Genomic DNA, 26980 nt, shown 5'->3' with positions numbered 1-26980 from the left:
GGTGCCATGCCAGACAGGTGGCGAAACTGAGGCACGGGGACAAGAGACGGACAGTGCTGAGTGTGGAAGCCAGGCATCCGGGCTCTCACTGCCAGGCTCCAAGCCAGGCATGGGACCCCTGCATCCAGGCTCTTGCTTTTAGCCACAGCCCCTAGCACTGGGCTCTGCCCTGGGGTCTCTGCCCAACTCCCCGCCACACACCAGGGCAGGGGATACCCCCAGCCCCCATCTCTCCCTGCCCAGAACCAGTCAGGCTGGGCTGGGGGCATTAGCTGGGGGGGGGGAAGGGGGGGGGTCCCAGGCCCCTCACCGAGCTCGGGTGCGCAAGGCTGGGTGTTGCAGACGCGCTTCTCGGGTGGCTGCAGCTCCGGCGGGCAGCGGTTGCTGAGGGTGCGGTTGGGCGTCAGGCACTGCACCTCCCGCACCTGCACACCGCCCTCACACGACTTGGAGCACTGCGGGGGCACAGTGGGGTCAGGAGGGTGCCTGGGACCACCCCTGGCAGCCAGCCACAGCCACCTCGAGGAGAGGGACATGAGGCTACCAGAACCGGCCCAGAGTGACAGGCACTGAGGTCACTGGACCCTGGCTGGGGGCTGAGATGCGGCCAGTTCTGGGGTGGAACTGGGTGCGGGTAACAGCCCCCACATCCCAACATGCCACCCACACGCCACCTGGAGCCACACGCTTCCTCTGGTTTGGGACAGGAAGTGAAGGGTCCCCTCTCTACTGGGGTGGGGGGGTTGTAGGGGTGCCCAGTACAGCGTGGGGTTAACTGGTGCCTTGGTGTGCAGGCAGGCGGCGCCCCCTGGTGGCCCCTGGGGAAGCTGCAGGCATGGTGCTGTCCCCTGGCAGCCAGCCCTGAGCTGCTGCCACCCTGAGTCCTAGCCCCTGCAGTGCCCACCCAGGGGGATTCCCTGGCAGGGTGGGGTGGGGGGGTCCTCACCGCGCTCCAGGAGGTGGAGAACCAGCGGGGGCGGCAGGAGGTGCCGATGCAGGGCTGCAGGGTGGGTGGGCGCGGCTGGGGAGCGCAGTCGGCTGCCCCTGTCACGTTGAAGTCAGCGCCCAGCTGGGTCACGCAGATCACGTCGCGGCGCTGCGTGCCCGTCCCACACTCGGCTGAGCACTGTGGGCATGAAGGGCATGGCGCTGTAGCTGGGTTTCCATGCCAGCCACACGGGACCTGAACGTCAGCTACCAGCCACGGAGGACCCTTGCCAACCACGTGGGAGTGACACTGCTGCCACATAGGACCCATGCACCAGGCCGGCGGGAACTGCACAGGGCCCACATGGACCCTGGGGATCCAGATGGCACCTGCACGGGACGGGGGCACTGACAGGCCACCCACACTTGAGAGATTCACATACTATACACATGGGACCCATGCATGACCCACATGGGACCCTGGGCACCCACTCACCACCCAGGGACTGCCCCCCCATGCCATCCATGTGCCACGTGGACATGCACACACCACCCACAAGAACCAAGGGAAACCCACGCAGGACTCAAGGGAAACTCATGTTGCCTGCCTGACACCCTGGGGAGCATAGGGCACCACAAACACACTGCATCTATCACCACCCCCCCCCCCCGGTGCTCTGTCTCTCTCAGCACAGCGCACATATACACACACACACACGCATGCATGCACAAACATGGATATGTGTGCACACATGTGTACAAACATGGATACACATACATACATGCACACATCCATTAAAATGGACAGGTGCACACATACACACAGGCGTGTATGCAGGAACATGGGCACACATGCACACACACATGCATGCACATATCTACACTAAGATGGATGCATGCACACACATGTATGCAGAAACATGGGTACACATGCATACACATACATATGCATGCAGAGATATGTACACGTGAGCGCACACACACACACACACACACACACACGTGTGTGCACCTGGTGCTGAGGCCCTCTCTCCCCACCCCCACAGCTCACCTGGTTCCAGGGCCCTGTGTACCAGTGGGCAAGGCGCTGGCAGGGCCCGCTGTTGCAGGCACGCATGTCGGGGGGCCGGGTGCCCACGCAGCTCTCCTCCGTCGGCCCCTCGCCCGGGCTGGACAGACAGACCACGGCGCGGCGCTGGATGCCTGGGCCGCACTCTGCTGAGCACTGGTGCAGGGCAACTGCAGTCAGGGGGCAGCCGCGGGCACCCCTGCCCTGACCCCCCATCCCCAGGCATCCTTGCCCTGGCTGCACCCCCCCCAGCAGCTCCCTGTGCCCAAGGGTAGCGGGCCCAGCCCACCCCATTCCCTCCACCTGCCACCAGGGGGCATCACTGCCCAGCCTCTGGCCCCAGGTGATGGGAATGGGGATGCAGATCCAGAGTGAGGGGAACCAGCAGTGCTGGGGGGAGCAGTGCATGTGGGAGCATGTGCCTGTGCACACACGTGTATGTCCCAGCCGGTCCCATGTGGCTCCCAGCACTGTGGCAGGGTCGGGATGGCGTGCACATGTGCGCGTGCCAGGCCACAGCTGTGCCCATGTGGGGGCGTGAGCGTGTGGCCAGGGGGGTGGCAGTACCGTGTCACTCCAGGAGCTATGGAACCAGGCACGCTGGCAGGGCCCCATGTCGCAGGCCTCGCGGGCGCTGGGCCGGTGGCTGCCCTGGCACTCGCCATCACTCAGCACGTCACCCTGGTCACTCACGCAGCGCACGTGGCGGCTGCGCTGGCCCAGCCCGCATGGCACCGAGCACTGCGGGGAGGGGGGTGGTGTTATACCCCAAACTTGGTGCCCCCCCAGCCCTGCCCCCAGCTCCTCCCACAGTCGCCCCCTGGAACCTCCTGGACCCCCCCCCCACTCTGGCTTTCTCGTTCCCCCCGCGCACCCCCAGCTCCCCCATGGGCCCATGCCCAGACCCTCATACCCCCCAGCTCCTTTATGGGCCCTCCCAGGACCTGTCCCCCCCCATGCGCAAATACCCGCTGTCCCCACATGCCCCTGGCACTCACTGCACTCCAGCCGGTGCGCACCTCCCAGTGGCTGCAGGGCTGTGCCTGGCAGGCCTGGCTGGGGCTGGGCCGGGGCAGCTGGGCACAGCGCTGGGCCGGCACTGTGGTGCTGCGGTTGGCGAAGCTCTGGCGGCACAGGACCTGGCGGTGCTGTGTGCCCGGCCCGCACGACCGGCTGCAAGCCGACCACTCGCCCACGGCCCAGCTGGGGGGCAGCAGGGGGTCAGTGCCGGGCTGGGGGCCCCTGACATCCCCCCTTAGGGTGTGGCAGGGTTAGGGGATTGGGGGTCACTCACTAGGCTGGGCAGGGCTGGGTGTTGCAGGGCTCGGGGGGCGCGGGCGGGCGGGGGAACCCGTGGCACCGCTCATCCTCCAGCTCCTCGTGCGAGTGGCGCCAGGCGCAGCGAAACAGTGGCTTCCAGGACCCTGTGGGCAGGTGAGGGGCAGGTCAGCATGGGGGTGGCCCTGGACACCAGGGTCCCTCAGCCACTGGGGTTCCCCAGGCACTGGTTTTGGCTGGGTACCAGCTCCCCATCCCCGTGCGACAGTGCACAAGGGCACCAGATGCGTGCGAAGCAGACACCCCCCCCGCCCCCCCCAACGAGATGGAAGCGGGGAGTTGCGGGGGGCATTACCCTGGCCATCAGTATCACGAGCAGCGCTGGCCTTAGCCAGCCAATGCGGCCTCACCTGTGCCACAGGAGGCCGAGCAGGGTGTGGAGCCCACGCGCTTCCAGTAGAGGCCATGAGGTCCAGTGGCAGGAGGTGGCAGTGGGGGCACACGCACGTTCCTCTGCAGCGTGCCAGGGGGCCGGGCGGGCACAGGGGCGGGTGGTGTGGGCAGCTCCAGCGTCTCACTCGGTGACACCACAGTCAGGGCGCCTTGGGGGAGCAGAGCTGGGCTGAGCCAGGGTCCCCACTCCCTGCCCTGCCCACCCCATGTCCCTGGAGCCGGGCGGGGGGGCCGTACCGAACTGGGGCTGGGGGCTCTCGGGCCTGGGCACTGCTACGAAGTACTGGTAGGAGATGCCAGGGTTATCCTGCTGGAAGATGATCTGTAGGGGCAGAAGCTGGATTAGGGGGGCCAAGGGGATCCCCCCATCCAGCCCCTGCCCCCAGGGCTGCAGCACCCTGGACTCACATAGACATCGAGGGGCTCGGCTGTGGGGCCATCAGCCGTCAGAGTCTCCCCGCCACGCTGCTCGCCAGGGCTGGGCCGGGCGTAGGTGAAGACAGTGCCACCAGCCTCATAGCGCCCCGGTGGGTCCACGGCCCAGTTCCCATTGATGAGGGACTTCCCAGCGCGGCTCCGCAGAGCTGCAGGGCACAGCGGGGCAGCTCCAGCATCTCCAGTGTGGGGGAGGGATATGGGGGCTGGGGCACATGCATGTGCAAGGGGTGGGGGCATGGGTGCATTTGCACTCCTGCACTCCATGGTGCAGGCATCAGTGCCTTTGCATGTAGTCTGTGTGTGTAGAGAGCACATGCATGTACGTGCGTGAGCAATGCCTGCCAAGGCTATGTGTAGAGTGTGTGCCATGTATGTGAGCACCACGTGTGGGTGTGTGAGAGGTGTGTGCGTGCGTTTGGCGTACCCATGCCAAGCAGTGTGCACACAAGGCCTGTGTTTACATGAGCAGTGTGCACATGAGATAGGCATGGCACACATATAAGCCATGGGGAGGGGATGTGTATACACAAGGCATGCAGACAACCTATGTGTGCTCAGGGGCCTGAGCACTGCATATGTTGGCACACACGTGTGCCAACTCATATACATGAGCCTCTGCTTGTACAGGCAGCATACACGAGTCAGGCATCCTGCGTGTGCCAGACATGTGTATAGGGGTGTGTGTGTGTGTGTGTGTGTGTACAAGGCAAGCAGGCAACACACGTGTGCTCAGGGGCCTGAGCACTGCATGTGTATGCATGCACATGATTCAACTACTGTACACACGTGGCCTTGGGTCTGTAAAGGCCACATACATGTGTATCAGGAATGTGTGTGCGTGTGTGTGTATGCGTATAAAGCATGCAGGCAACACACGCATGGATGTGCAAGGAGGACGTGCAGAGGAGCTGCGTGAGCAAACCTAGGGCACACGCGTGTGGGATCACATAGGCCCCCCTCCCCAGCCTCACCCAGGTAGTTGGGGCTGGGTGCGCGCTGGGCCAGGCGGATGTGGGTGGCACCGGCTGGCAGGCGCAGGATGCGGTGGTAGCCGATGGGCACGTGCCGGTCGCTGAAGTTGCCGCTCACCAGGCGGCAGGTGGAGCCGTCGCCCCCGCAGACCCCGCAGGCGTCCAGCGTCCGGTTGGAGCCCAGTACCCCGTCGCACCCGGGGCTCTGCGGGGGCAGCGCAGCCCTGAGACCCCCTCCATGGGGACCCCCAGGACAGGCTGGGGCTGGACAGGGGGCTGTGCCCACCCCCTGGCCAAACTCTGCACACAGGGCCCCCAGTCCATGCCAGCCCTTGGCCCATGTACGCCCAAGAGCAATTGCCCACTGGGTGGGGTTTATGGCATGAGCAAGAACCCACTGCCCACAGATGTCAACAGCCCAGGCACATCTGGACCCCACACACTGCATGGAGCATGACCACTCCCTCCCCTAGAAGGGGTGCCCCCCACAAGTAATACCCCACAGGCTTGGCAAGGCAGTGCTGTGGTCCTGGCTTGCAGGCAGGAAGGGGTTAATGAGTTGCTGATGGGGGCAGAAAGGACTCAGCTGAGTTGGGGGAGTGGATTTCTACCCTTTGGGGCTGGTGGGGGTGGGGAAGGGACCCAGGAGTCCTGGCTCCCAGGCTGCTACCCAGACCAGCACCCCGCTCAGCTCTCGGCTGGGTCCCGGCCCCACCCTGCCCCCGGGACACAGCACAGGGGCACTCACCAAGCAGCGTCCAGCCACGCAGATGCCCGGGGTGCCAGGCTGGCAGGGCGCGCCGTCCCGCACTGCCTCCGTGTGCCGCACGTAGAAGCGGTAGCCGACCGGGCGGCAGTTGAGCTCGCAGCGCTGGGCTCCCCACACTGCAGGACAGGAGAGATGGACTGGGATGCGCTGGGAGCCCCCTTAGCCCAGGCCCCGTCACCCTGTCCCTCCATTTCGCCATGCTCTACCCCCACACAGTGGCACTGATGCCACCTGCCCCATGAGCCCAGCCTCAGGCGGAGCAGTAAGAGGAGCAGAGGACAGGACAGAAAAGGGAGTTAGAGCCAAGCCAGAGCTACCCTGTCGGTGATGGGGAGAGGGGGCTGGGAGCAGATATCCGCTATCTGGGGGAGGTGGGTGCCCTGAGTACTGCCCCCAGCCCCCAGGGGATGGCTCAGCACCCCCAGGCCTGTGTGGACTCAGTGCCCCCACCCCAACCTCCAGCCCTGGGTAGTGCCCCAGCTCTGACCCCCTGGGGTTAGGCTGGGTGTTGGGGTGTTTAGACCCCTGGCTCCAGGCTCCCCAGCTTCCTCCCCGCTCGGCGGTGAGCTCAGCCCTGGCCCCTGGCCACGGCCTCGTGGCTGGAAGGGAATGAGGCCTGGACATCTGCGCTGTGTCCTGCAAACGGCCTCACCCATGGGGCGGAGGCCGGAGAGTCCCAGGCCTGGTCACAGGCGTAGTCCTGGCATGGGGGGGCACAGCTGGAGCAGGACCCCAGGCTGGGGCGCAGCAGGAAGGCAGGGGCTGGGCTGGGCTGCACATCTGGATGGGGTGGGGGCCTGATCCTGGAAGGGGCTGAGGTGGCTCTGCATATCTGGACTGGTCTGTCCATGGTAGAGCTGAGAGCTGGGACTCCCCCCACCATGAAGGAAAGCCGGGGGCTCTGAGGCCCCAGGTCCAGAGAGGAGAGCTGGGGAAGCAGAAAGGGCTGGGGAAGGGGGAGAGAGAGAACGTGGCAGGGAAGGGACATAAGAGTGAAGGATGGTGAAAGAAAGAAAGAAAACAAAGGTAAAAGCAGAAGAGTGAGAAGAGGCAAAGGGAAAGGGGCTGGGAAAGAGGAAGAAAAGGGAAAGTGAGGCCAGGAAGGGAGGTGGAGGCCAGGCAGGAAGCAGGGAGGGAGGGAGGACAAGGGGAGGGATGATGGGAGAGGAAAGGAGGGGAGGAAAGAGGAAAAGGGGCTAGGGAAGTCAGGGACTAGGACTCCTGGCTTTTATGCCCAGTTCAGGGGGCTTCAGGGTCACAGCCAAAGAAGCTGCTGGGCACCAGGACTCCTGGGTCCCATCGCTGGCCCCGGGAGGGCGGTGGGGTCAGAGGCTCGCACAGGGCTGGGGGCTGAGGATTCGAGCCCTGCTCCCAGGCTGGAAACATGGACCCCCAGGATCACTGCCCTGGCCAGAGGGACCAGCTCAGGCTGGGAGTGGGGCCCTGCCATGGACTCAGCTTGGCCCCGTAAACACCAGCCCACATCTGGGGCCCATCCATCTCCCAGGCGTACAGTGGTGACAGCCCTGGGATGCCCGCGCCAGGTGCTGTCCCTGGCCCCAGCCCCGGCCCCTTACCGTCGGTGAAGGGCTCCCACTGGTAGAGCCGGCCCATGAACTCCTGGCTGTTGAAGGCCGCGCACTGCAGGGCCCGTGGGTCAGGCTGGCTGGGGGGGCACGACTACAAGGGAAAGGGGGGTCACCCATGGCCAGAGCCCCCCTGGACCCACAGCCCCATGCCCTCTTCCTCCCCAACTCTGCCATGGTCCCAGCCCCATGGGGGCAGGGGTTGGAGAGCAGCAGCCAGAAAGAAGTTCAGCTGTGTGTCCTAAGCCCTATACTGCAGGCTAAGCCCTATTCAAGGCTCTCACCTCCTGCTGGCAGGCTTTGTGCTGCTGGCTCTCGCCCTCGCAGTGGAGGCTCTCGGTGCCAGGGGAGTACAGGTTCCAGCGGGACGTGTCGGGGGGGCTGTGCCCTGCGCTGGGGATGGGGTGATGGCGCAGCCATGTGTCAGGCTCGGGCACTGGTTGGTCCACATAGAGGCTGTGGGTCATCCTGGTGCCCGCCCGGGGCCTGTCCTGGCGCTGCACTCGGGGGCGGGCAGGGGGAGGTGGCCTCCCAGAGTCAGGCCCCTCCCGGTTCAGCACCCCCTTGTGGATGCCCCCTGACCTCGGCTGGGGCAGGGAGCTGTGGTTTCCCGGCAGCTGCCCCCGGCTGCCCGTGCCTGCCTCGGCCCCGGGGAGCCCTGTCAAGCCCGGCTCATCCCCCGCCCTGCCCTGGGGCTCCAGCACTGCAGCCCCCAAGTCCCCGATCTCCCCCTGCCCTGAGCCGCGAGGCACGTCAGGCCCCCCCAGCTCCACGCCACCCTTGGTCAGCGGCGTTGCCGGCCCCCGTGCCGGGTGCTGCATGTTGCTGGCGGGCTTCTGCCGGGCCGCGGCCAGACCGGCTTTGCGCTTGGGCTTCTTGGCCGGAAGTGGGGGCCCTGGGTGGCGCCGGAGGCGGGGGGCACCCTCCTCCCTGTGTAGGGGCAGTGCGAAGGGCACCTTGCCGTAGCCATACTTCCCCGGCTTGATGGTGTCGCGTGTCTGGGACCTGCAGGCAGCAGAGGGGGTTATTAGAGACCCTGCAGAAATGCAGCGCTGCCTGCTCAACGGAGAGCCCCCACCAAGCTGGGACCCCACCACTACCCCCTGGCAGGAGGAATCAGGACTACACATCTATGTGTCCTGGCCCCTGCATTGCGCAAGAGGGGGATTCTCCAGGAGCAAGTGACCTGAGAGGCACCCTCTGGGCTAGCAGATCTGTGCCCAGAGCTGCTCACAGGGTCCACGGAGCATGGACTCAGAGAGGCAGGACGGCTCAGCGATCAGAGCCAGCTGGGGACCCAGCTTTGATGCGTCTCTGCCACTTCCCCCGCGTAGCCTTGGGTGAGTCCCTCAAGGGCTAAAGCCCCTCAAACTGCCCAGACACAAGGGTGCTGGGCTCCAGAGCAGGCCCTTGAAGCCCAGCTGGGAGGAATGGGCCGGAGGGGCCATCACCCTGGATCCCGGGGTCCCACTCTCACCTCCGGGCAGCGCCAGCCACTTGTGTGGGGGTCGCTGTCCTGCTGTGGCCCATGGAGCTGTGCCGGGGCCTGTCACCCACCTCAGGCTTGAAGAGGGGGATGACGCTGCGGGCGGGGGCCCGGGAGGGCGGGCGGCGTGGGACAGGGGCCAGGCCGTGCCCAGAGGAGTCGTCCAGGGCAGGGGGGGGCCTGCGGAGGGGCGCAGCGGGCAGCTCCTCATGGCGGGTGTAGCGGGGCGGTGGGCTGTAGCGGGGGGGCAGGGCCGGCCCCCCGTCCGTGTGCAGGGGGTAGGTGCCAGCCCACTCCTCCTGGAAGGGGGGTGCCGGGCGGCGGGTGCCCCCCCCAGCCCAGGCTGCTGGTGGTGGCGGTGGCAGGAGCGGGGGCTGGCAGACACGTGTGCGCTCCGAGACCCCTGGGCCGCAGGGCTGGGAACAGGATGACCAGGGGCCCCAGCTGCCCCAGACGCCTGGCACGCGGGGCCCAGTCCCGTCCTCCTCTGGCGCCTGGCGGGACGTCCGCGGGGGCACCTGCCGGGCGCAAGGTTACAGGCTGGTTATGGGGGGGGTCTCAGGCCCTGCCCCCCATCTTCACACCCAGGGGTCTCTGCCTGGACCCCTAAGCTCCCTGCCACCCCCTTTGGATCCAGGGCAGAGGCCCTGCCTCCCCCCAACCCATCCCATCCCATCCCATCCCATCCCATCCCCCCATTCCAGCTCTAGGCATCCCAGCCAGGCCCCCCCTCGCTGCCCAGCTGGGCTGGACAGTCCAGCTGCAGCCAAAAAAGGCAATCAGAGCTGCCGGTTGAAATGCTTGGCCTGGCTGGCGCGGAGATCCCACCACCCACGGTGCCAGGGAGAGTGGGTCTCCACCTACCCATCGTGTCTGGGCCCTGAGATGGGGACCAGGGAAGTGTAGGGTTAATTGTTCCCAGAGCCCCTGGGGGTGCAGGGTCAGAGTTGGGGTCAGGAGGCATTGGGGGCAGCCCCTTGGGGGGCTTTGCTGGGCTTTGGGGGGCACCTGGCTGTGAACCCAGGTGGGAGCTGATGCACTGCAAAGCCCTGGGGGCTCCCGCCTGGACAGCCAGGGGCCTATCCCAGGGCGCTTTGCGCTGCAAGCAAGGAGTCACTCTAGCAACTCGCCTGCCCCACGGGATGCAGGGGAGGCTGGGAACGGGCTTGGGAGAAGAGCGTATCCCCCCTACCCTGCACTGGGGCTTATCTTCAGAGCTGGAACCCAGCCCCATCCGTGCCCCGTCCCACACGCTCAGTGGAGCACGTGGGGGATTTTGTTGTGTAAAGGGCGGGGCGGGGGCACAGCCAGGGGCACTTCCAGCAACCACGGCAGCTCTACGCCTATCAGACAGGTGTGGGGAAACTGAGGCAACCGTCAGACATATGGGAAATTGTGCCCCTGCCATGAATATGGAGTTGAGCCTAACTGAGAGCTGCCTCGGGGCTGCTCTACTGGGCTCCAGGAGTCTGGAGGCCGTGGGGGTGGTTCCCATGTCCCCCAGACCTGCCCCAACTGCAGCGGGCAGGTTAGGAGCCCCCCTTAGTCCTCTGCCCCCCAGCAGGGGCATGTGAGCTGTTTTCAGGGGGATCTCAGCTCCCCAGGCCCAAGCCTGCTCTCTGCATGTGCCACGGTGCACAGCTGCACGCGCACGCGCAGCGCACAGCCTGGGCTGAGTCCCGGCTCCCATGTGCCTCCTGACACGGGGACACGAGGCCTGCCTGAGCCAGGGAGCACTTGGCGCTCGCAAACCCGCCCAGGGGCTAGCAAGCCACTCCTCTGCCCTGGGCCGAAGGATCCTGGTCCCTACTGATGTCTCCCTGAAAGCAGGCGGATGGAGAAGAGGTGGTCAGGGGGCTTCTAACTTGCCCACTGCAGCTGGGGCAGATCCAAGGGCAATTATAACCCACCCCCGCGCCAAGGCTCAGCTGTTCGCTGCTCCCCGTGGGGCCAAACAAGGCAGTACCGGAGGGAGTGTCACCCCAGCCACGGGGAAAGCAGCTCCCAAGGGGGACAACACCCTACCACACATGGCAGAGGGCCCAAGGGGGAACAGCAAGAGCACAGAGAAGGAAGCCCCCCCACCATGTGCCTGCCGCAGCCTCCCATCCCCACGCAGCTTGCACCAGAGCCTGCTTAGCTTCCCGGGTGGTTCGAGGCGAGCAGACGGGGCTGGCAGGGCTCCAGCTTGGGGGGGGAGATTTGCAGCCCGCCAGCTATTATAGGCTCAGCCCACTCGTCTGACCCCAGCGCCCGTCGCGTGGGGGGCAGGGGTCAACCTGGCCTGGTGTGGAGAGTGGGGTGGGCTGCAGAGTGAGCGGGGTGGGCTGTGTCCCCCCCCCCAAAGCCCTGGGCTGTGCCATGCAAGAGACCCTGGCAGCCCCCATGCCCGGGACAGGGGTCTTGGGGTGGGAGCATCCTGCTGTTCAAAGCCTCTGAGGCCGACGGAAAGCAAACAGCCGGGAGCGGGGCTGGGCCTGGTGTGTGGTCCTGGCCAGGCGAGGTTGTCTGGGCCCCTGGGGGAGGCGCGTAGGTCACCCCTCGGCTGGAGGGGAGGAGGGGAGGCTGCCGGATGCAGACGGGCAGAGTTGAGGGGAGGCCGGGAGCTCTGCAGAGCCGGCCTGGGGCTAGGGTGGGGGCTTTTCCCTGTCTGCCTGCAGCTGGGACGGGGGGGGCTGAGCCCACCCGGCAGGCCGGTAACATGGGGTTGGGCCCATGATCCCCCCTCCCTGTAGCTCCCTGGCCCGGGCTCACCTTGTGGCTGCTGTGACAGAGCTGGGCGAGGAGCAGGGGCAGTGTCAAGGACAGGGCGGCCACGCGCAGCCTGGAAGAACAGACGGACGTGTCCTGTTAGCATGGCTCAGCTCACCCCCCACCCAACTTTAAACCCACAGCTCCCCTGGGTGGGGGGGCAGGATGGACAGGGGGCTCCTGGTCACCCACCGCCATCCTGGCACTGCTGGAAACCCCACAGCTGGGAGAGATCTGAGGATCCAGCCCCCCAAAAAGCAACAACCACTCGAGCTGCCCCAATACCATGAAGCTTCAATGAGCCGCTGGGCCTAACACCATGGGCAGGTGCACGAAGCTGCACATCCAACGTGGGCGGGGGCAGCAAAATCCTCTGTGTTGCTGTTTCCCACCCAATGGCGATGGAAACCCAGCAGATCTTGTGGGAAAGCTGATCCCGCACCCCCGGGCCAGGGCACTCAGGTTCGCGCCATTGCCCCTTCCTCGGCAGACCTCCCCACACAACTTATCTCCTTCCAGGAGCCGCTTACAAGGACCCCAAAATACCCTGCTTCTATCAGGCCCCAGCTTATTCTGCTACCAGCACCGGCCGTGTCAGGAGCTGGCCCCCCCAGCACAAACCGGGCCCTACACCCCAGATGCCAGCAGCAATTGAACCAGGGACCCAGATCCCCTCGGCCGTGGGCTCCTGAGTCATCCCGGCTCCCAGGAGGACAGGACATGGAGATTTTTTCCCATGGAGATCACTATCTGCCCAGCAAACCCAGCTGATGGCAGGGAGCAGCCTGGGGAAGGGAAGAGTTCAGCTCAGTGTGGGTGTGATGGAGCTGGAAGCGTATGGGATAAAGGAGGATTGGAGGGTGGGGGGTGCCCTAGACTGGAGTCAGGCGTCAGGGGTTCAAGCCCCAGCTCTGCCCTTGAGTGAGCAGCTATCTTGCTCTGTGCCTCAGTTTTTCCCACCTGCACTACGGGTATAGTGCTGCCATGGATCGAGTCTGTTCGGCTGTGGGAAATGAGGAGAGTGAAGAGAGGGGATATGGGGCCCCATCCTCACTGCCTTCTCAGGGCCAAGTCAAGCCAACCTGGTCCTTGCAGCTGAGTCCCAGGGGGAGAGCTGCCATCTCCATCTGCTGGGTGGGGAAACCGAGGCACAGATGGCTGAGGGGAAGGGCTCCCCAGATTCGTTCTGCCATGATAGCCCTGCTGGATCCCAGGCATCCAGTCTCTTTCCCCGCAGGGCGGCTGGGGTCCTGACTTCAAGCCCTGGCCGGGCCCTGCATTTCGCAGCGGGGCTGAGGACCTGGCCGGCTCGCTCTGGGGCTGCGGGCATCTGCTGGCCCCCCGCTCTGCTCAGCACACGGGCTGCGCGGGGTTAAGACCTGGCTCCCTCTCTTTGCAGTGACTAATATCCCGGCCTCTCCCCTGGCCTGGGGCCACTGGCACATCCAAGGAGGGGCCGACCCTGAGTTGCTTTGGAGCCCAGTGGGTGATGCTTTGACACGGGTCCCTCCAAGGGGTTTGGAGCTGGATCCCAAAGTGTGGCACCGAATGTCTATTGATCCCAGGGCACAGGCTGGCTAGAAACCCTTGGGGGTGGGGGGAGAGGCAGAGACTATCCCCCATTGTAGGGCGGGGGGGCAGGTATCATCCTTCTTATCTGCAGCCCCACGACAGCTGTGGGGTGATGGACATGGACCTTCCCAAAGCTGTAGGAACAGTGCAGGTCTGGCCCCCCGGCAGCTCCAACCCCCCCTGCTCTGGGATGTCTGCCGGATGAGTCCCCAAGCAGCCTCCTGGCACCCTCCTTTCCTCTTGTGTCTGCCCAGCCTGGCAAAAAAAGGGGCCGAGACCCCAGCCGTGACCCTTGCAGGCTGTCACTGCACCCCAGGGACTCTCTGGCTCTGGGAGGCAAGGCTGTGCCAGGGCCATGGATGCCTGCTCTGCCCCCCTGGATGATATACTGCTATAGGGCAGGACCCCTTGCCCACACCTGGGCACCCTGGGGCATCTGTGACCTGGGACAAGTTGTGGGGGAAGCTGTAGGATCTCCATCCCTGGAGCTTTCCACGAGGTGGCTGCAACCAGCAGTGCAGCCTCTGGCATCTGGGGACCCTTGAGGATCCTCTGCCCTGCAAATGGAGCCTGTGATGTCTGGTCTCCGCTCACAGCCGCCCCCTGCTTCAGCCCCGATGACTCATTTCTTCCCTAGGACACGACCTGCCCGGCTCTCAGTGCAGCCGCTCCACCAGCTAGCAGCTGTAGGAGGCTCTTATCCTCCACCCCCTGTCCCCAATGAGATGCCTGCCCTAGACACCCCGATGGGATCCAGTGGGGTGGCTCGGGGGGATATAGACCCATGAGGTGGGTCCGGCCAGGAGGATCTCAGTGGGGGTTGGACTGGGCCTGTCCCAGGGTTCACCCCCCCTGGTCCCCCTCCAGTTTGTTTATGCACCTCGTGCTGTATTTACATTTCAGGCTCTTTGGAGCCAAGAGCATCTTCAAGCAACAGCTCCCCAAAGCCCTGGGTCCAGCTTGAAGATACTGGGGTGGGGGTCTGCTTTTGGGCATCAGTACTAGCCCCTTGCCCAGGAGCGATAGGGCCCTGCCCTCCCCATCACTGGAGACCCAGGGGGAGATGGGGCAGGGAGCTCAGGGGACCATCCAGCCACCCCCCACCCCCAGCCTGGCTGGATGGCACGTGCACATGTACACACAGGAAGCAGAACAGATAAACACAGGCCCATGCCGGGGACCGCCTGGTTGGATGAATAAGACCCCCACAGAGGCAGGACAGTCCAAGGGTCACCAAGGGTGACATATACACACACAGTCCAAGGGTGGCGAGGGCCATGTCCCTTACTCTGTCACTGCTGGGATGAGCAGCCTTGGGCAAGTCTCTTAGCCCACGGTATGTCTCCTCTGCATGTGGACTATAGGGTTTAGGGCACTGCCCACCCACAGTCAGGCCCCTACTACATCGTTCCACCCCCTGCCACGTCCCAGAGCCACGTGAAGCGTGGGGTGGCAGCCAGCTCTGCCGGGCCTAGGCTCCTCTCTTCCACCCCAGAGACCCGTTCCCAGTACCTGCCACAGACCCCATGTGGGGTCCCCATCCTGGCTCCTTCTGCCAAGGGAGAGAGCAGTGCCCGGCTTCACTCCCAGCCGGTTGCTCCAGGTCTCAGCATCTGCTCCTGGTCCGTCCAGAGGGTCCTCCGGGGCTTTTTCGGCGTCCTCCTCCCTGGGTGAATTGAGGCAGGGTCACAAGCTGCGTTGGGTTCCACCTGAAACATGGAGCTGGGGTGGGGGCTTGGGACCCGGCTGGGTTTGGGAGGGTGCTTCGGTACTTAGCCCCTTATCTAACCAGACACACTGGCCCCAGCTCATCTGTGCCCCTGCTATCGCTCCCAGGGACGTGTCCTAGAGTCTGCACTGTTAGTTCAAGCCAAGACCTAAAGCACCTGACTCTGGGAGCTGGGGCTTTATGGAGACCGTGAGTCTGCCGCCCCCATGAGCTGATGCCCCCTGGCCCCCACCAGCCAGTGCATGGGGAGAAACCCAGCAGCTCCACCTCCCAGCAGGGACTCACAGCCCCAGGCACAGAGCAGGTGCTGGGAGCAGGGGGTACAAGACGTCCAGGCCCAGCCCAGCCTGGAGTGGAGGAATGGGCCAGAGGGAGCGTCACCTTGGGTCCTGGTGTCCCACTCACTGCTCACCCCACACCTGGCAGGAGACATCCCAGGCCCAGAGCCAGGGACAACAATATGCAGAGGCCGGGTGCGCAGTGGTGCAGTGTGGTGGCTGGGGGGGATACAGACAGCGCTGGTCTCTCCCACACGTGTTCTCCACTGCCCCTTTGATCCGCCATGAGAGTCCCCCTATCCCACCACCATGTGCCCCCGTGGCACAGAGCAAAGCCAGCTCCCAAAGCCTTGCAGCCGCCCCTCATCTCCTGCCCGCGTGCCCAGCAAGGCAAGGGGGTCACTGCCTAACAGCAGCCTCCAGCCCAGCATACACAGACAGGCCTGGGCACAGACCTATTTCCTCTGGCACGGTGGCCGTCACATGGGCCGTGCATCCCTTCCTGCACTGTGAAGCCAGGCTCCCCTTCACCCCCTAAGTCCCTGCTCCTCATCCAGTCATCACCTCCCTCTGGCCTCTGGTCCCGCAGAGGCGCTGGGTGCTTTGATCTCCTCTCTGGGGATGCCCAGGCCCTCTGAACACTGGATTGACTCCTACTCTTCCTGGCTTCTTCCTACCCGGGTGGGTGGGCAGCCACCCCCACCCCACTCCAGATGTTTCCCCCTTGCCCAGACACATCTGGGGGGAGCACAGACTTTCCACATACTCAGGGCTCGGCTGAGCTGGACACACAGTGCTGGACGTGATCCTCCGGATTGGAGAGGCTTCACCTGTGCTCACCCATCTGTCACCGGGCACCGTGTAATGGGAAACAGCCCCACAAACCTGATGGATGGGCTAAAAAAATGCAGCTGATGGGGAGGAACTGGCTGGAGAAAGTGGAGGGGGACTGAGATCAGTGCGCAGGCGGCTACGGAGAAGCTGGGGGTTGAGGGGCAAAGAAGGGACTGACATTGCAGCCGGACAGGTGGCGGGGGGGTGGGTCAGCTCCCAGCAGCCCCCATCACAGGCTGGGCCGCCAGCATGCCAGGCTCTGCACAAACCCAGCGACTTGCACGGCAAACATCTCAGCATGAACATGCATGTCGAGGCAGTGCTGGCAGCTGTAGGGGCTGCAGTGGAAAGGGGAGGGGGGCTGGTGTGTTAAGACCACAAGATTAACCCCTGCCAGGGGAGTGGGGGCCCTCTGTTTGACTTCCTGTGACTTTTGGGGTCCCACAAAAAACACCAGCATGTCCCCATCATGACTGCAGCTGCCTTCACTGCTCTTCCAAAACAAGTAGCATTGCAGCCCCTTTTACACCTCCCGGGAGCCTGAGCTTGAAGCCTGGCCTACCGATCTGGGCACCAGATCCTGCAGAGAATCACACACCCGCCCCAAACCCCACCCCCAGCAATGATTTAGGACAGGGGAAAAGGCTGCCAACACTGGAAAATTCTCCTGGGAGAAGCCAACCACTTCCTGCCCGGCCCTGGGGCTTTTTAGAAGGCCTGGAGCTGCCTCCAGTTAAAACCCTCCTGGAAACCCTAGAGTTTCTATCGCACTGTTGTCATTTGAGGCCGGGAGGTTAAAAACCTTGGCCTTGCTGGAGATAAGAGCTTGGACAAGAGCTTTTCCAGGTGTCTCTTCCACACTATGGCTTAGCATGGAGAAAGGTAGAAGGCACAGCAGAGTTGCACCTTGTAAGCTATATATATATATAGCTTATATATATATATATATATATATATATATATATATATATATGTGCCTTCCACCTTTCTCTATACGCATATATACATATTATATATATCTATATATATATATCCCCCGAGCTTTTGCAAGCTGAAGCTTACTGCATCAAAGATCAGATGTGATCACATGCCTCTCTTGCAGGGAAGATACAGCCCAAGTCCCCTGGCTGCAGGGCCAGAAAAGGGAGGTGAATTATAACAACGCCTGCTTTAAGGTTATTTTACGTTCCTGGAGTGGAGTAAAGGGGCCCTGGGGAGAATCAGTCCCCAGCGACATCAGTACAGCTCCTCAGTTTCTGGCTATGCCCCGTCTGCCCGCCGCGCGTCCCCGCTCTGGTATTTATACTGAGCTGAGATCCAGCCAGCACCTCATTACGGAGCAATAAATCACCCGCCCGACCGGGCTGGATCCAAGCGTTCCCCTGCATCTGTCCAAATTGGTGGTGACCGAGCGGGCAATTAGAAACAGCCATGTCTCTGGGATGGGGGAGCGGTGGAAGAGCTGCCAGGCCGTGAGCTTATACTGGGCAGACGTGGTGAATGCTGGTGCTTGAGGACCGCTCGGACTGCGCTCGTGGAGCACCAGGATGGGGGGTGGCCAACTTATCGGGGCCCCGCTTCTACAGTTCACGCCCTCCCCCCGTCGAACACCAAGTCCGTGGGAGACGTCATGGCTGCACCTGTCTTGGACACCCTCTTTGGGATGCGATGTTCCCCCACGGGGCCAATCCCTGGGAGGCTGGCAGCGGTGTCAATGAGGAAAGCAAAGGTGGGTTTCACCCAACGTTCCCCGCTCAGTGACGTCAGGCAGCTGGGGAAACTGAGGCACAGAGGTGACTAGTGACACTTGGAGGAAAGTCATATGGGGGCCACTTGCACTCAGATCCCAGTAACGTTTCCAGACCCGGCACCGTCTGCACCCAGATACTGCCCAGGCCGGGGGGTGCCTGGAAGGCCCAGCTCAGTTCTGGGTTTCTGGTCCCACGGAGGAAAGGAAAACACTGCCTGTGCCACTGGCCTCCACGGGAGGCAATCAGAAACCCGGGGGGGTTGGATGCAGCACTGCCCTGGCATTGCTCCCAGCCCAGCTCTCTCTGAAGCCCAGCTGGAGTCCTCCACCTGGCCCCAGCTCTCCCCGCCGCTGCCTCTGTCTAGCTGGAAAGTCATCGCTTTCCTTCTGAACATGCATCTTGCACGTCCTGGAGCTTGGAACGGGAGAGGCGGCTGCACGGGGCTGGAAAAGCCCAGGTCTCGGCGCCTGGAAAGCTGCAGCCGGGTGGGGCCCAGAAGGGGCCATTCACCCACAGCCCCACGCACAATGCCGACCGGTGCCCTGATCCCCTCTGGGAAGAAAAAGAGGGTCCGGGGAGAGCAGAGGCAGATGCCTGCATGCAGTGAACGGGATCTATGTGGATGCCGTGAGCTAACAGTCTAGCAAGCTGGTCTAATAGCACATGGAAAAACGACGACAGCAGCAGAGCCGGTGCCAAAGCAGCTGCCTTTGAGGAAAGCTCTGCTTGGAAAAGGTCCTGCCCATCCCGGGTTTCTGGCCCCTGATGATTTCAAGGGCCTCACAAAGGCCCCGCCTGATGCTGTCACGTCACGGCACGGCCGCCCTTGCCAGCATCAGGCACAGCTGTCAGCACCTCGGGGTTTGGAAGCAGGTCTCCCTGGAGGCATCTGGAGATGTTCCCATGCTGGCAGCTCTTTTGGCGGGTGCCTTCAGAGGCTCTCATCACGGGACTCCGGGGGCTGGGGCTTTACACAGCACCCCCTGCATCCAGAGTCCCTTGATGAGATCACGAGCCTTGGCAGTGGTGCCACGGTGACCTCAGACACTGGAGACACGGTGCCAGGGAAGATCTAGAGGGTGGCCAGGAAGCAGCCCGCGTTCTCCAGCAGCTGAGGGCAATAAGGAAAGTGGGACAGAAAAAAAGCCGTCACCGCCAGCCAGCCGGGAGCACAGAGGCTCTTCCCAGAGTCGTTTCCTCTGCCCTTCCCCACCGGGCAAGGCGGTTTGCCTGCGCCAATAGCTAACAGCTAGCTGCACGCTGCAGCTCCGGCCCTGACCCCAAACGTGCTTCTAGCAATAAAGATCCATTAACCCCCCGGCTCAGGGCAGAGCCTCTCCTGAGTTACACGGGTTAAGGGTGTATCACCTGACTGCTGTTCCCAGTCCTTGAACCCATGCCCCCGTACCAGCAGAAAGCTGGCAGCTTCGCTTTCATGCCACCCTTCACTAGGGGCAGAACGATGCAAAAGGGCTGGAGCCCCGGGCCCAGACTGGTCTCATCACCCGGGCAGAGCCCAAGGACCTGGCTTTTCAAAGACTTTGCCCTCATGGGGGTTGTAACGACGGAAGTTATAATTTAGAGACGCTCCCGTGCTCAGAAGGTCACAGAAGTCAGGAGCTAGGAGACAGCCCCTCAGTGAAGCTGGCTAATTAGAGCCAAACAAAGGGTCTGCAGAGGTTGCCTCTTGCTCCACAAATAAAGTTCGCAGTTACTTTTTCTCCTGCACAGTGTGCCTGGATTTAGTGAACCCAACAGTCCCGACAGGGGCAAAGCCCTGCTGGGCTCTGGGCCCCAAATCAACACCCCCATCCTCCCCCCAGGCACCTACACTAGCCAGAAACCAAACATTTCTGCTCTCTACAGTGGGACGAGCCACATCTCCTAGATCCAACCCCTCTCCCACCCTAACGTAAGACTTTCACAGCCTAAACCTTACCACCTCCCTCCCACTGTGCAGGGTGAACTGGGGATCTCCAGCTAGAGAAACTGAGCCACAGACCAGCAGCATGAGAGCACACCCTAATTCTCCAAGGTGCACAGCTCCGATCACAGCAACGGGGCCTCCCTGATACCCAGGTGCCCGAATCCTCTGTCCCCCTTCGCTCCAGAGAAGCAGGGCACAGGAGTCCAGCCCCATCCCAGGGGGCAGAGTCAAGGACACACTTGTGGTGACGTCACCCCTGCTGGCCTCCACGCCAGGCCCAGAGCCTGCGGCCCCCCGATTACCAGGGTGGGCCTTTCGCTCGGAGCCACGGCCGTTCCAACTCGTTAGGCTCCCATCTGCTCCGCAGGGATAAATCAAGCTGCTTTTGTTTGAGTGAGGGGTGGGGGGGAGTGTTGCTTCAAGAGAGCAGCCAGCCAGAGGCACGCGGAGCCAAGAGGCAGCAAAAGTTCTCTCTCCCGCAGCCCGAGCCAGCTGGGGTCCGGCCCGCCAAAGCCACAACACCCCACCCCAGAGCTGACAAGGCCGGGAAAAGACAACACGGGGGCTGCAAAGGCCTGGATCAATGCAGATCTCTCCGTGCAAAGAGGTCTGGCTTAGAGGGATCCGTCTGGAAGGGATCCCGAGACCCCAGCCCCATGAGCAGGAGGGCCAAAAGGTGACACACACCCCACCAGGCACCTCCTGGGGAACCCCGCAAAACTCTCTCTGATACTTTCCCCCATCAAAACTCCAAGAACCAGCTAAAAATAAATGCTTCTGTTTCCAGCAGCCACCCAAAAACTGGGCATTTTTTATTCTTGGCAGTTTGGGGTCTTCAATACTTGGATAACAGGGGAAACTCCCACCCCCCCAGCGTGCAGAACAGCTTCATGGGTCGACGGTAGCTGGACAAAGAGGTTAGATTATGGATGTGGTTAGATTATGGGTCTACCTGGGATGCTTTGGACAGAGCTGATTCTGTCTCAAGCAAGGGTCGGACTAGATGTGACTTCTGGAGGTCCCTTCCAGCCCCGCTTCTTGGTAATTTTACAATCCAAAAAGGGGTGGCTGAGAAAAGGAACTTTTTTTGTTTTTTAAGCCAAGTCTTTGACAAAAAAAAGGCAGACGACTTGGCTGAAACAGGGCGCGTTCCCCACAAAAATGCCACAAACTGGCTATTTCCCACTCAAGGAAACCTCAGCGAGAAGTATGTGGCCAGCTGAACTCGGTGATACGGGCCCTACCGCTGGGAGAGCTTTGAATCGGAGACCAGCCAGGCTGGAAGGGTCCCCAGGAGTTGCGGCGAGACCGTCCCAGACACGTCCTTGTATCACCTAGTCCTAAAACGACACAACCAGCTGCATTGCACAACCACAAGGCCTAGTGACACCAGGAGACTCTGAACCTGCCCCAGGTCAAGCCAGGGGATGAAGGCTGGCAGTGTCCTGCCAATGCAAAGGGGGTTAAATGTCCTCCAGAGATGCCAGGGAGGCACCATGCCCCCTGATACAGAGGAAGGTAACCCCCCAGCCCTCCCCATCCATACCAGCCTGACCGGGAGGGGGATGAAGTCTGGGAAAAAGCTCAAGCACCTTCCGCTACACTTTGCACCCTGCGGGTAGCAAATATCCAGGGATAAGCCCTTTTCTAGGACAACCCCAGGGCTCCCGGCACTGCCCTTTCATTAGGCAGCTCGTTAGGGAGGGGATCATGCGCTGGACAAGCTCGCGGTGCATCCTCCCGTCCGTGGGGAGCAGGCTGTGCTGGGCCATGTGGCCATCCACGCCCCGAGCCACCATGTTGCTCGGGGCTTAGCCCGGGTCCAAGGTGAGCAGATGATGAGGGCAAGGGAGTGCACACATGTGTATTTGTGTGCATGCATGAGCTTGTGTGTGAGTGTGATGATGACCTCCTGCGTCCGCAGGGATCCGGGCAGAGGCGTAACCCACGCACACCCTTGCACAGTGTGGCCGCATGTGCACGCATGCACACACATACACAAGCTCATGCACGCACGCAAACCGGCACACATATGCAAACCTGCACAGACATACACACACATGTATACACATAAATACATGCACAAGCACACATGCAAACATATGCACATGCATGAACACACATACAAGCTCGCACAGGCATGCAAACACACACATGCAGACACACACAAACACACGTGTGCACACAAATACACACACAGACATGCACACAAACACATATGCAAATGCATGCACACACATCCATGCAAATGCACACATGCATACAAGCTTATGCATGCACACGCACACATGCGCACACAAGCAAACCTTCTCAGACACACAAATACACACACAAACATGCACATGCACACACATGAAAACACACACACATGCATGCAGACCCACATGCACACACATACGAGCTCACACATGCATGCAAACACACACATATTAACACACCTACAAACGTGCACAAACTCACACAAATATGGACATGCACAAATACACATGCAAACGCATGCACACAAACATGCAGATGCACATACATGCAAACACACGCACACACATGCATGCAGACCCACATGCACACACATACGAGCTCACACATGAATGCAAACACACACATATTCACACACCTACAAATGTGCACAAACTCACACAAATATGGACATGCACAAATACACATGCAAACGCATGCACACAAACATGCAAATGCACACACACATGCCAACCTGCACAGCCACACAGACATGTGCACGCACAAATCTACACCCCCAAACACACATGCAAACGCAAGTGCACACATGCACGCAGACACACACCAGCTCACAGGCACATATGCACATACACACACACACACTCAAATCTGCACACACACACACACACACACACACACGCATGCACACATTGCCCTGCCCTCAGCCTGCCTCGCGATCCGAACATCGCCCTAAAATAGCCCCGTGCCCATTCTCAGTTGCTACAAACACGGGTTATTCTGGAGGTGCCAAGAGCACACAGTGCCAGGCCCTACCCAACCAGTTTCCCGTCCTGGGGTGGGCTTCGGGGTTGCCATGGCCAGGCACTGGCATGGCCCAGGCAGCCCCTCATGGGCGAAATCTAGACGTGGTCCCACATCACCCATCCATGCCCTCTCTCAAGCCCTCTGGTCCTCGCACTCCTCTCTCAGGCAAGGCTCCCAGTGCCACCCCCACCCCTGCTACAACAGAGCCGCCTTCCCCAGGGCCCAGAAAGCACTACCAGCTCCCACAGAGGATGGCCCCATGGCGGCAGCTTTCCTCCAAGCTCCTGCTCCCGGAGTCCTGGGAATCTCAGCTCTGCCCCTGGGAGGACCAGCCCGAGTTTCTGGCCTTTCTTCCCCCTCTGGATTTCCCAGCCCGGCTCCTTCTGCTTTTGGCACCCGGAGGGGCCTGACTCAGGGCTTTCGAACTGTCGCTGACAGCGCCGGAGGGAAGGGAAGTGACGAACTGGGTCGCACAGTAGCGGCCGAAGGGGATGAAAAGAAACCCAGGAGTCCTTGCTCCTGGCCGCCCTGCCCGACCTCTTCAAAGCCCACCCCAGGGACACAGCCCAGCGCAGGTGGGCTTTCCCCCGCTGCAGCGGGAGCTGCTTTATGGCTGGGATCTCTGGGGCTGCACTGCTGTGAAATAATCCGGGCACCGGTGTGGAAAGGCGTTGAGCTTTGGGGTCAGGAGGCCTGGACCTCCCACAGCTTCCCCAAAGCCCGAAGGGGAAAACACCCTGCCTGGGGGCTGCCGGCTGTCACATACAGAGGGGCGATGAGCTGCTGGCTGCCAGCCCTGGTGCCCATTACCAGCCCCGTCGGCAGGGAACTGCAGCTGAAGCCGCCGGGGCTGGCAGGCTAGGACCAGATCAGCCTTACATCCCGGCGCTCGTGGCTTGTCCTGCCTGGGCTTGTGGCTCTTTCTAGCCTCCGGGACCACGGTGCCAGCCTGACGGGTTGGGTGATGGGGCAGGGCTGCGGGGAAAGCCCCTTGGAGTCTCTCCCCGGTGGGCATCTACGCTTGAGTCCTCGGTGCCGGATCCCAGACACCCAATCCCTCGAGCAGCACTGCCACGGCCCGGCCCCGGCACCCCTGGATGCCGCCCCCATGCCAGGCACCCTTGGGCCCCGCTGACATGGCTGTGTTTGTAAACACTCCCGTCCCATCCCTGCCCTGTCCCCGGGCCGGGGAGGTGAAAGAATCTGAAGCATTTTTGGACGGCAAAGTAGGGCAGGGGGGAGGGGGGCACCGCTGCCCGGGGGGGCCAATCCTGCTAGGAACGGGCTCCAGCCCAGGGCCGCGCGGCAGAGCCTGGGGCCACCGGGATCCTCCGGCACATGCTGGCGGGGTGCGAGTCACCAGCTCCAGATGCCCCTGGGGCAGGGGCAGGGGCAGGGGCAGGACCGGGGGTAAAGGGAAGGGAAGCCGAGGGGGGTTCTTGCAACCCAAAGTGCCCCAGTGACCCCAGCACCCCCAGTCCAGCCAGATCCCAGCATTTCCTGGCTGGGGGGGGACAAATCCCACTGTTTCTTGGCGGCAGGGGGACCAGATCCCAGTGTCTCTTGGCTGGGGAGGGGGGCACCAGATCCCAGTGTTTGTTGGGGGGACACCAGATCCCGGGGAGGGGGGGGATCAGATCCCGGTGTCTGTTGGCTGGGAGGGGATCGGATCCTAGTATTTCTTGGCCGGGGGGCCAGATCCCAATGCCCCTCGGCCGGGGGATCCGGGCGGCTCTGCCCCGCGGGGCCCCGATCCCGGCCCGGGCAGGTCGCGCACACGTGGCAGGTGCCGCCGAGACACCCGCGCCCGCCGGCCGGCCCCGATCCCGCTCCCGCTCCCGCTCCCGCTCCCGCCCCGGCTCTACCTGCTGCTGCCGGCGCTGCCCGGGCCGGCCGGGCGCGGGGTCCCGTCCCGGGCTCCTGCCGCCGCCGCCGCTCCGCCTCCTGCCGCCCGCGCTGCCCCGCCGCGGTGGGCTCGTCCCGGCCCCGGCCCCGGCCCCGGCCCGGCCCGGCCCGGCCCCGCCCCGCCCCGCCCCGCCCCGCGGGCGGCTCCCACGGCCCGCACCGGCACCGCCACTGCCTCTGTGCCGAGAAGACCCCGCGCTTGGGGGACACACACACACTGACCCACAGCTTGCACACCCTATCTGACACACTCTCTATACTTTCTCTCTCCAAAGAACGCACACGCGCACACACTCACACGAACATACAGCTCTACAGGGAACACACACACAACATACCGGAGACACACACACTCTGTACAGGAGAGATGCACAGACACACACACAGTCTACAGGGAACACACACACCTGTGCACACCCGCATCAATACCAATCTACGGGGAAGACACGTGCACACACACTCTGTACAGGAAAGAAAGACACATGCACACATGAACACACAGCTTTACAGAGTACACACACACAACATACACACGGGAGATGCACACGCTGTCTCCATACAGGGGAGATGCACACACACACAGTCTACAGGGAATGCACACACCTGTGTACACACACATCAATACCAAGCTACAGGGAAGACGCATACACACACTCACGCACACACACACACACACATGCACACACAGATCGACAGGGAACACACCTGACCCCCAGCTACAGGGAGCACACACAATCTGTGGGGAAGACCCCCCAGCCTACAGGGCAGACACACAGTCCCCCCATGAATAGCCCCTCCCGGCAGGGCCCAGCTGTGCTGGCTCCGGCCTTTCCTGACCTGCCCCGGTCTGGAGGAGGCCCCGGCCCAGCCCTGTCCCTGGTTCTCCCCAGCCCCATGGAGCAGATCAGGCCCAGGGCTTGTCCCAGCTCGCGTGGTGCTGCTTGGAGGAACCAGGAGACAACCCAGGCATCCGGGCTCCCACTGGGAGCAGAGGCAACCTGCGGCTTTGCACTGGGCAGCACAGGGCCCAGCTGGGGCAGGTGAAGTGCCACCGGGGCAGCAGCAGATAGACGAGCGCCCCTTTGAATCCAGGTGCACAGAGGAGCAGTTGGAAACGATTCATAAACCCTCAGCCCAGATCCCCCCACTCGCACTGGGTCTCGCAGAGCAGCTTCTCGCCCCCAAGCCGTCAGTGCTCTTATCCCCATTTCACACCTAGGTCAACCGAAGCACGCAGCAGGGGACAGAACTGGATCGAGCTCACTTGGCAGACTGGGGGGAGAAATGAACCCAGGTATCCGGCAGCCCAGTGCTCTGCTTCTCACGGGCACAGGAGAAAGTTACCCCTGGGGTGGGGAATGGCAGCACAGCGGTGGACAGCACGGGGAGCAGAGAGCAGAGCAGTGCATTGGGCAGGAGAAGGGCATTGGAGTGCCACTCAGGGTGGGCAGGGGTGTTTGCGGCCCACCTGCCCCCCACTGCTCCAGGGCCTGGGAAACCCCCCCTCCAGGGTCTCTGGCCTCTCCAAGGAACCAGCCCCTGGCCCACGGGGTGAGCGTGGCAGGTTATTCACTTGGCAGGGGTCCTGCAGGCGCTAGCCAAGACTGCGGCTGGAGCTGCAGGCCCCATGCAGGGCAAGAGACATCTTCCAAAGAGCTCCCCATGGAACCAGGCCAAGTAACATGCTCCCAGCCTGGTGACACCCAGATCAGACCCCCTTCTTGGAGGTCCCTTGAGATGCACTGGCTGCTGGGCCCGGGATCGCAGCCCTGCCGGCCCCACGGTTCTCCCCAGGGTCATGAGCAGCTGGGGGAAGGCCAGGAGCACGATGGCTTCCCAGGTGCTCTCTGCTCTCCCCTTCCCGCCGGCCCCTGGCAGCCCAGATCGGAGCAGGAACCTGAAACCAACCATCTCCCGATGGCAGAGATGCAGCTCCCTGGGCTTGGCATGAACTGCTGGCACCAGCCCAGGCCTGGCTCTCATCCCCAGCAGGCCAGGCTCCCCCCCACGCCAGGGGGCTGGAAGACAGGGGCTCAAATACCCCTTTTTGCCCCCTGATGCCATCCAGGGACCTCATCCCGGGTCTCCGCTAGAGCAAGGAGACCCATATCTGCTACTAACCTGCTGGGTGGCCTTGGTATTCTGCTGCCTGTGCCCAGCCCCCGCAGAAGCTAATAACCGAACATCCCTTGGGACCCCCAAGATGAGACGCGTGGATGGTTGGGGTTCCCCATTACCGTCTGGCAGGACCCGGCT

At 62.7% G+C, this 26980-nt stretch overlaps 1 protein-coding gene across 4 annotated transcripts in view; it reads right to left on the bottom strand.

Moving 5' to 3' along the window:
• ADAMTSL4 (ADAMTS like 4) overlaps positions 1-26980 on the bottom strand; it is a 28114-nt gene extending 1134 nt beyond the window's left edge. The window contains exons 1-17 of one of the 4 annotated variants that reach the window (XM_059718636.1): positions 26846-26980; positions 14813-14966; positions 11732-11801; positions 8969-9495; positions 7776-8496; positions 7483-7585; positions 5885-6021; positions 5137-5341; positions 4136-4311; positions 3965-4049; positions 3685-3876; positions 3291-3420; positions 2995-3199; positions 2564-2737; positions 1979-2152; positions 947-1126; positions 311-455 (exon numbers count right to left, since the gene is read on the bottom strand). In XM_059718636.1, coding sequence (XP_059574619.1) covers positions 311-455; positions 947-1126; positions 1979-2152; positions 2564-2737; positions 2995-3199; positions 3291-3420; positions 3685-3876; positions 3965-4049; positions 4136-4311; positions 5137-5341; positions 5885-6021; positions 7483-7585; positions 7776-8496; positions 8969-9495; positions 11732-11801; positions 14813-14841 — 3253 coding nt within the window. In that variant the 5' untranslated portion in view covers positions 14842-14966; positions 26846-26980. Of the gene's footprint in view, positions 1-310; positions 456-946; positions 1127-1978; positions 2153-2563; positions 2738-2994; positions 3200-3290; positions 3421-3684; positions 3877-3964; positions 4050-4135; positions 4312-5136; positions 5342-5884; positions 6022-7482; positions 7586-7775; positions 8497-8968; positions 9496-11731; positions 11802-14812; positions 14987-24684; positions 24797-26845 lie in introns of those variants that run through there. The other 3 variants (XM_059718634.1, XM_059718637.1, XM_019490891.2) reach the window with 3 other exon arrangements.

Source organism: Alligator mississippiensis, chromosome 15 (genome assembly GCF_030867095.1).
Source record: "Alligator mississippiensis isolate rAllMis1 chromosome 15, rAllMis1, whole genome shotgun sequence".
Classification (NCBI taxonomy): Eukaryota; Metazoa; Chordata; order Crocodylia; family Alligatoridae; genus Alligator; species Alligator mississippiensis.
The sequence above is the reverse complement of the archived record's forward strand: the minus strand, read 5'-3'. Positions and strand labels throughout refer to the sequence as shown.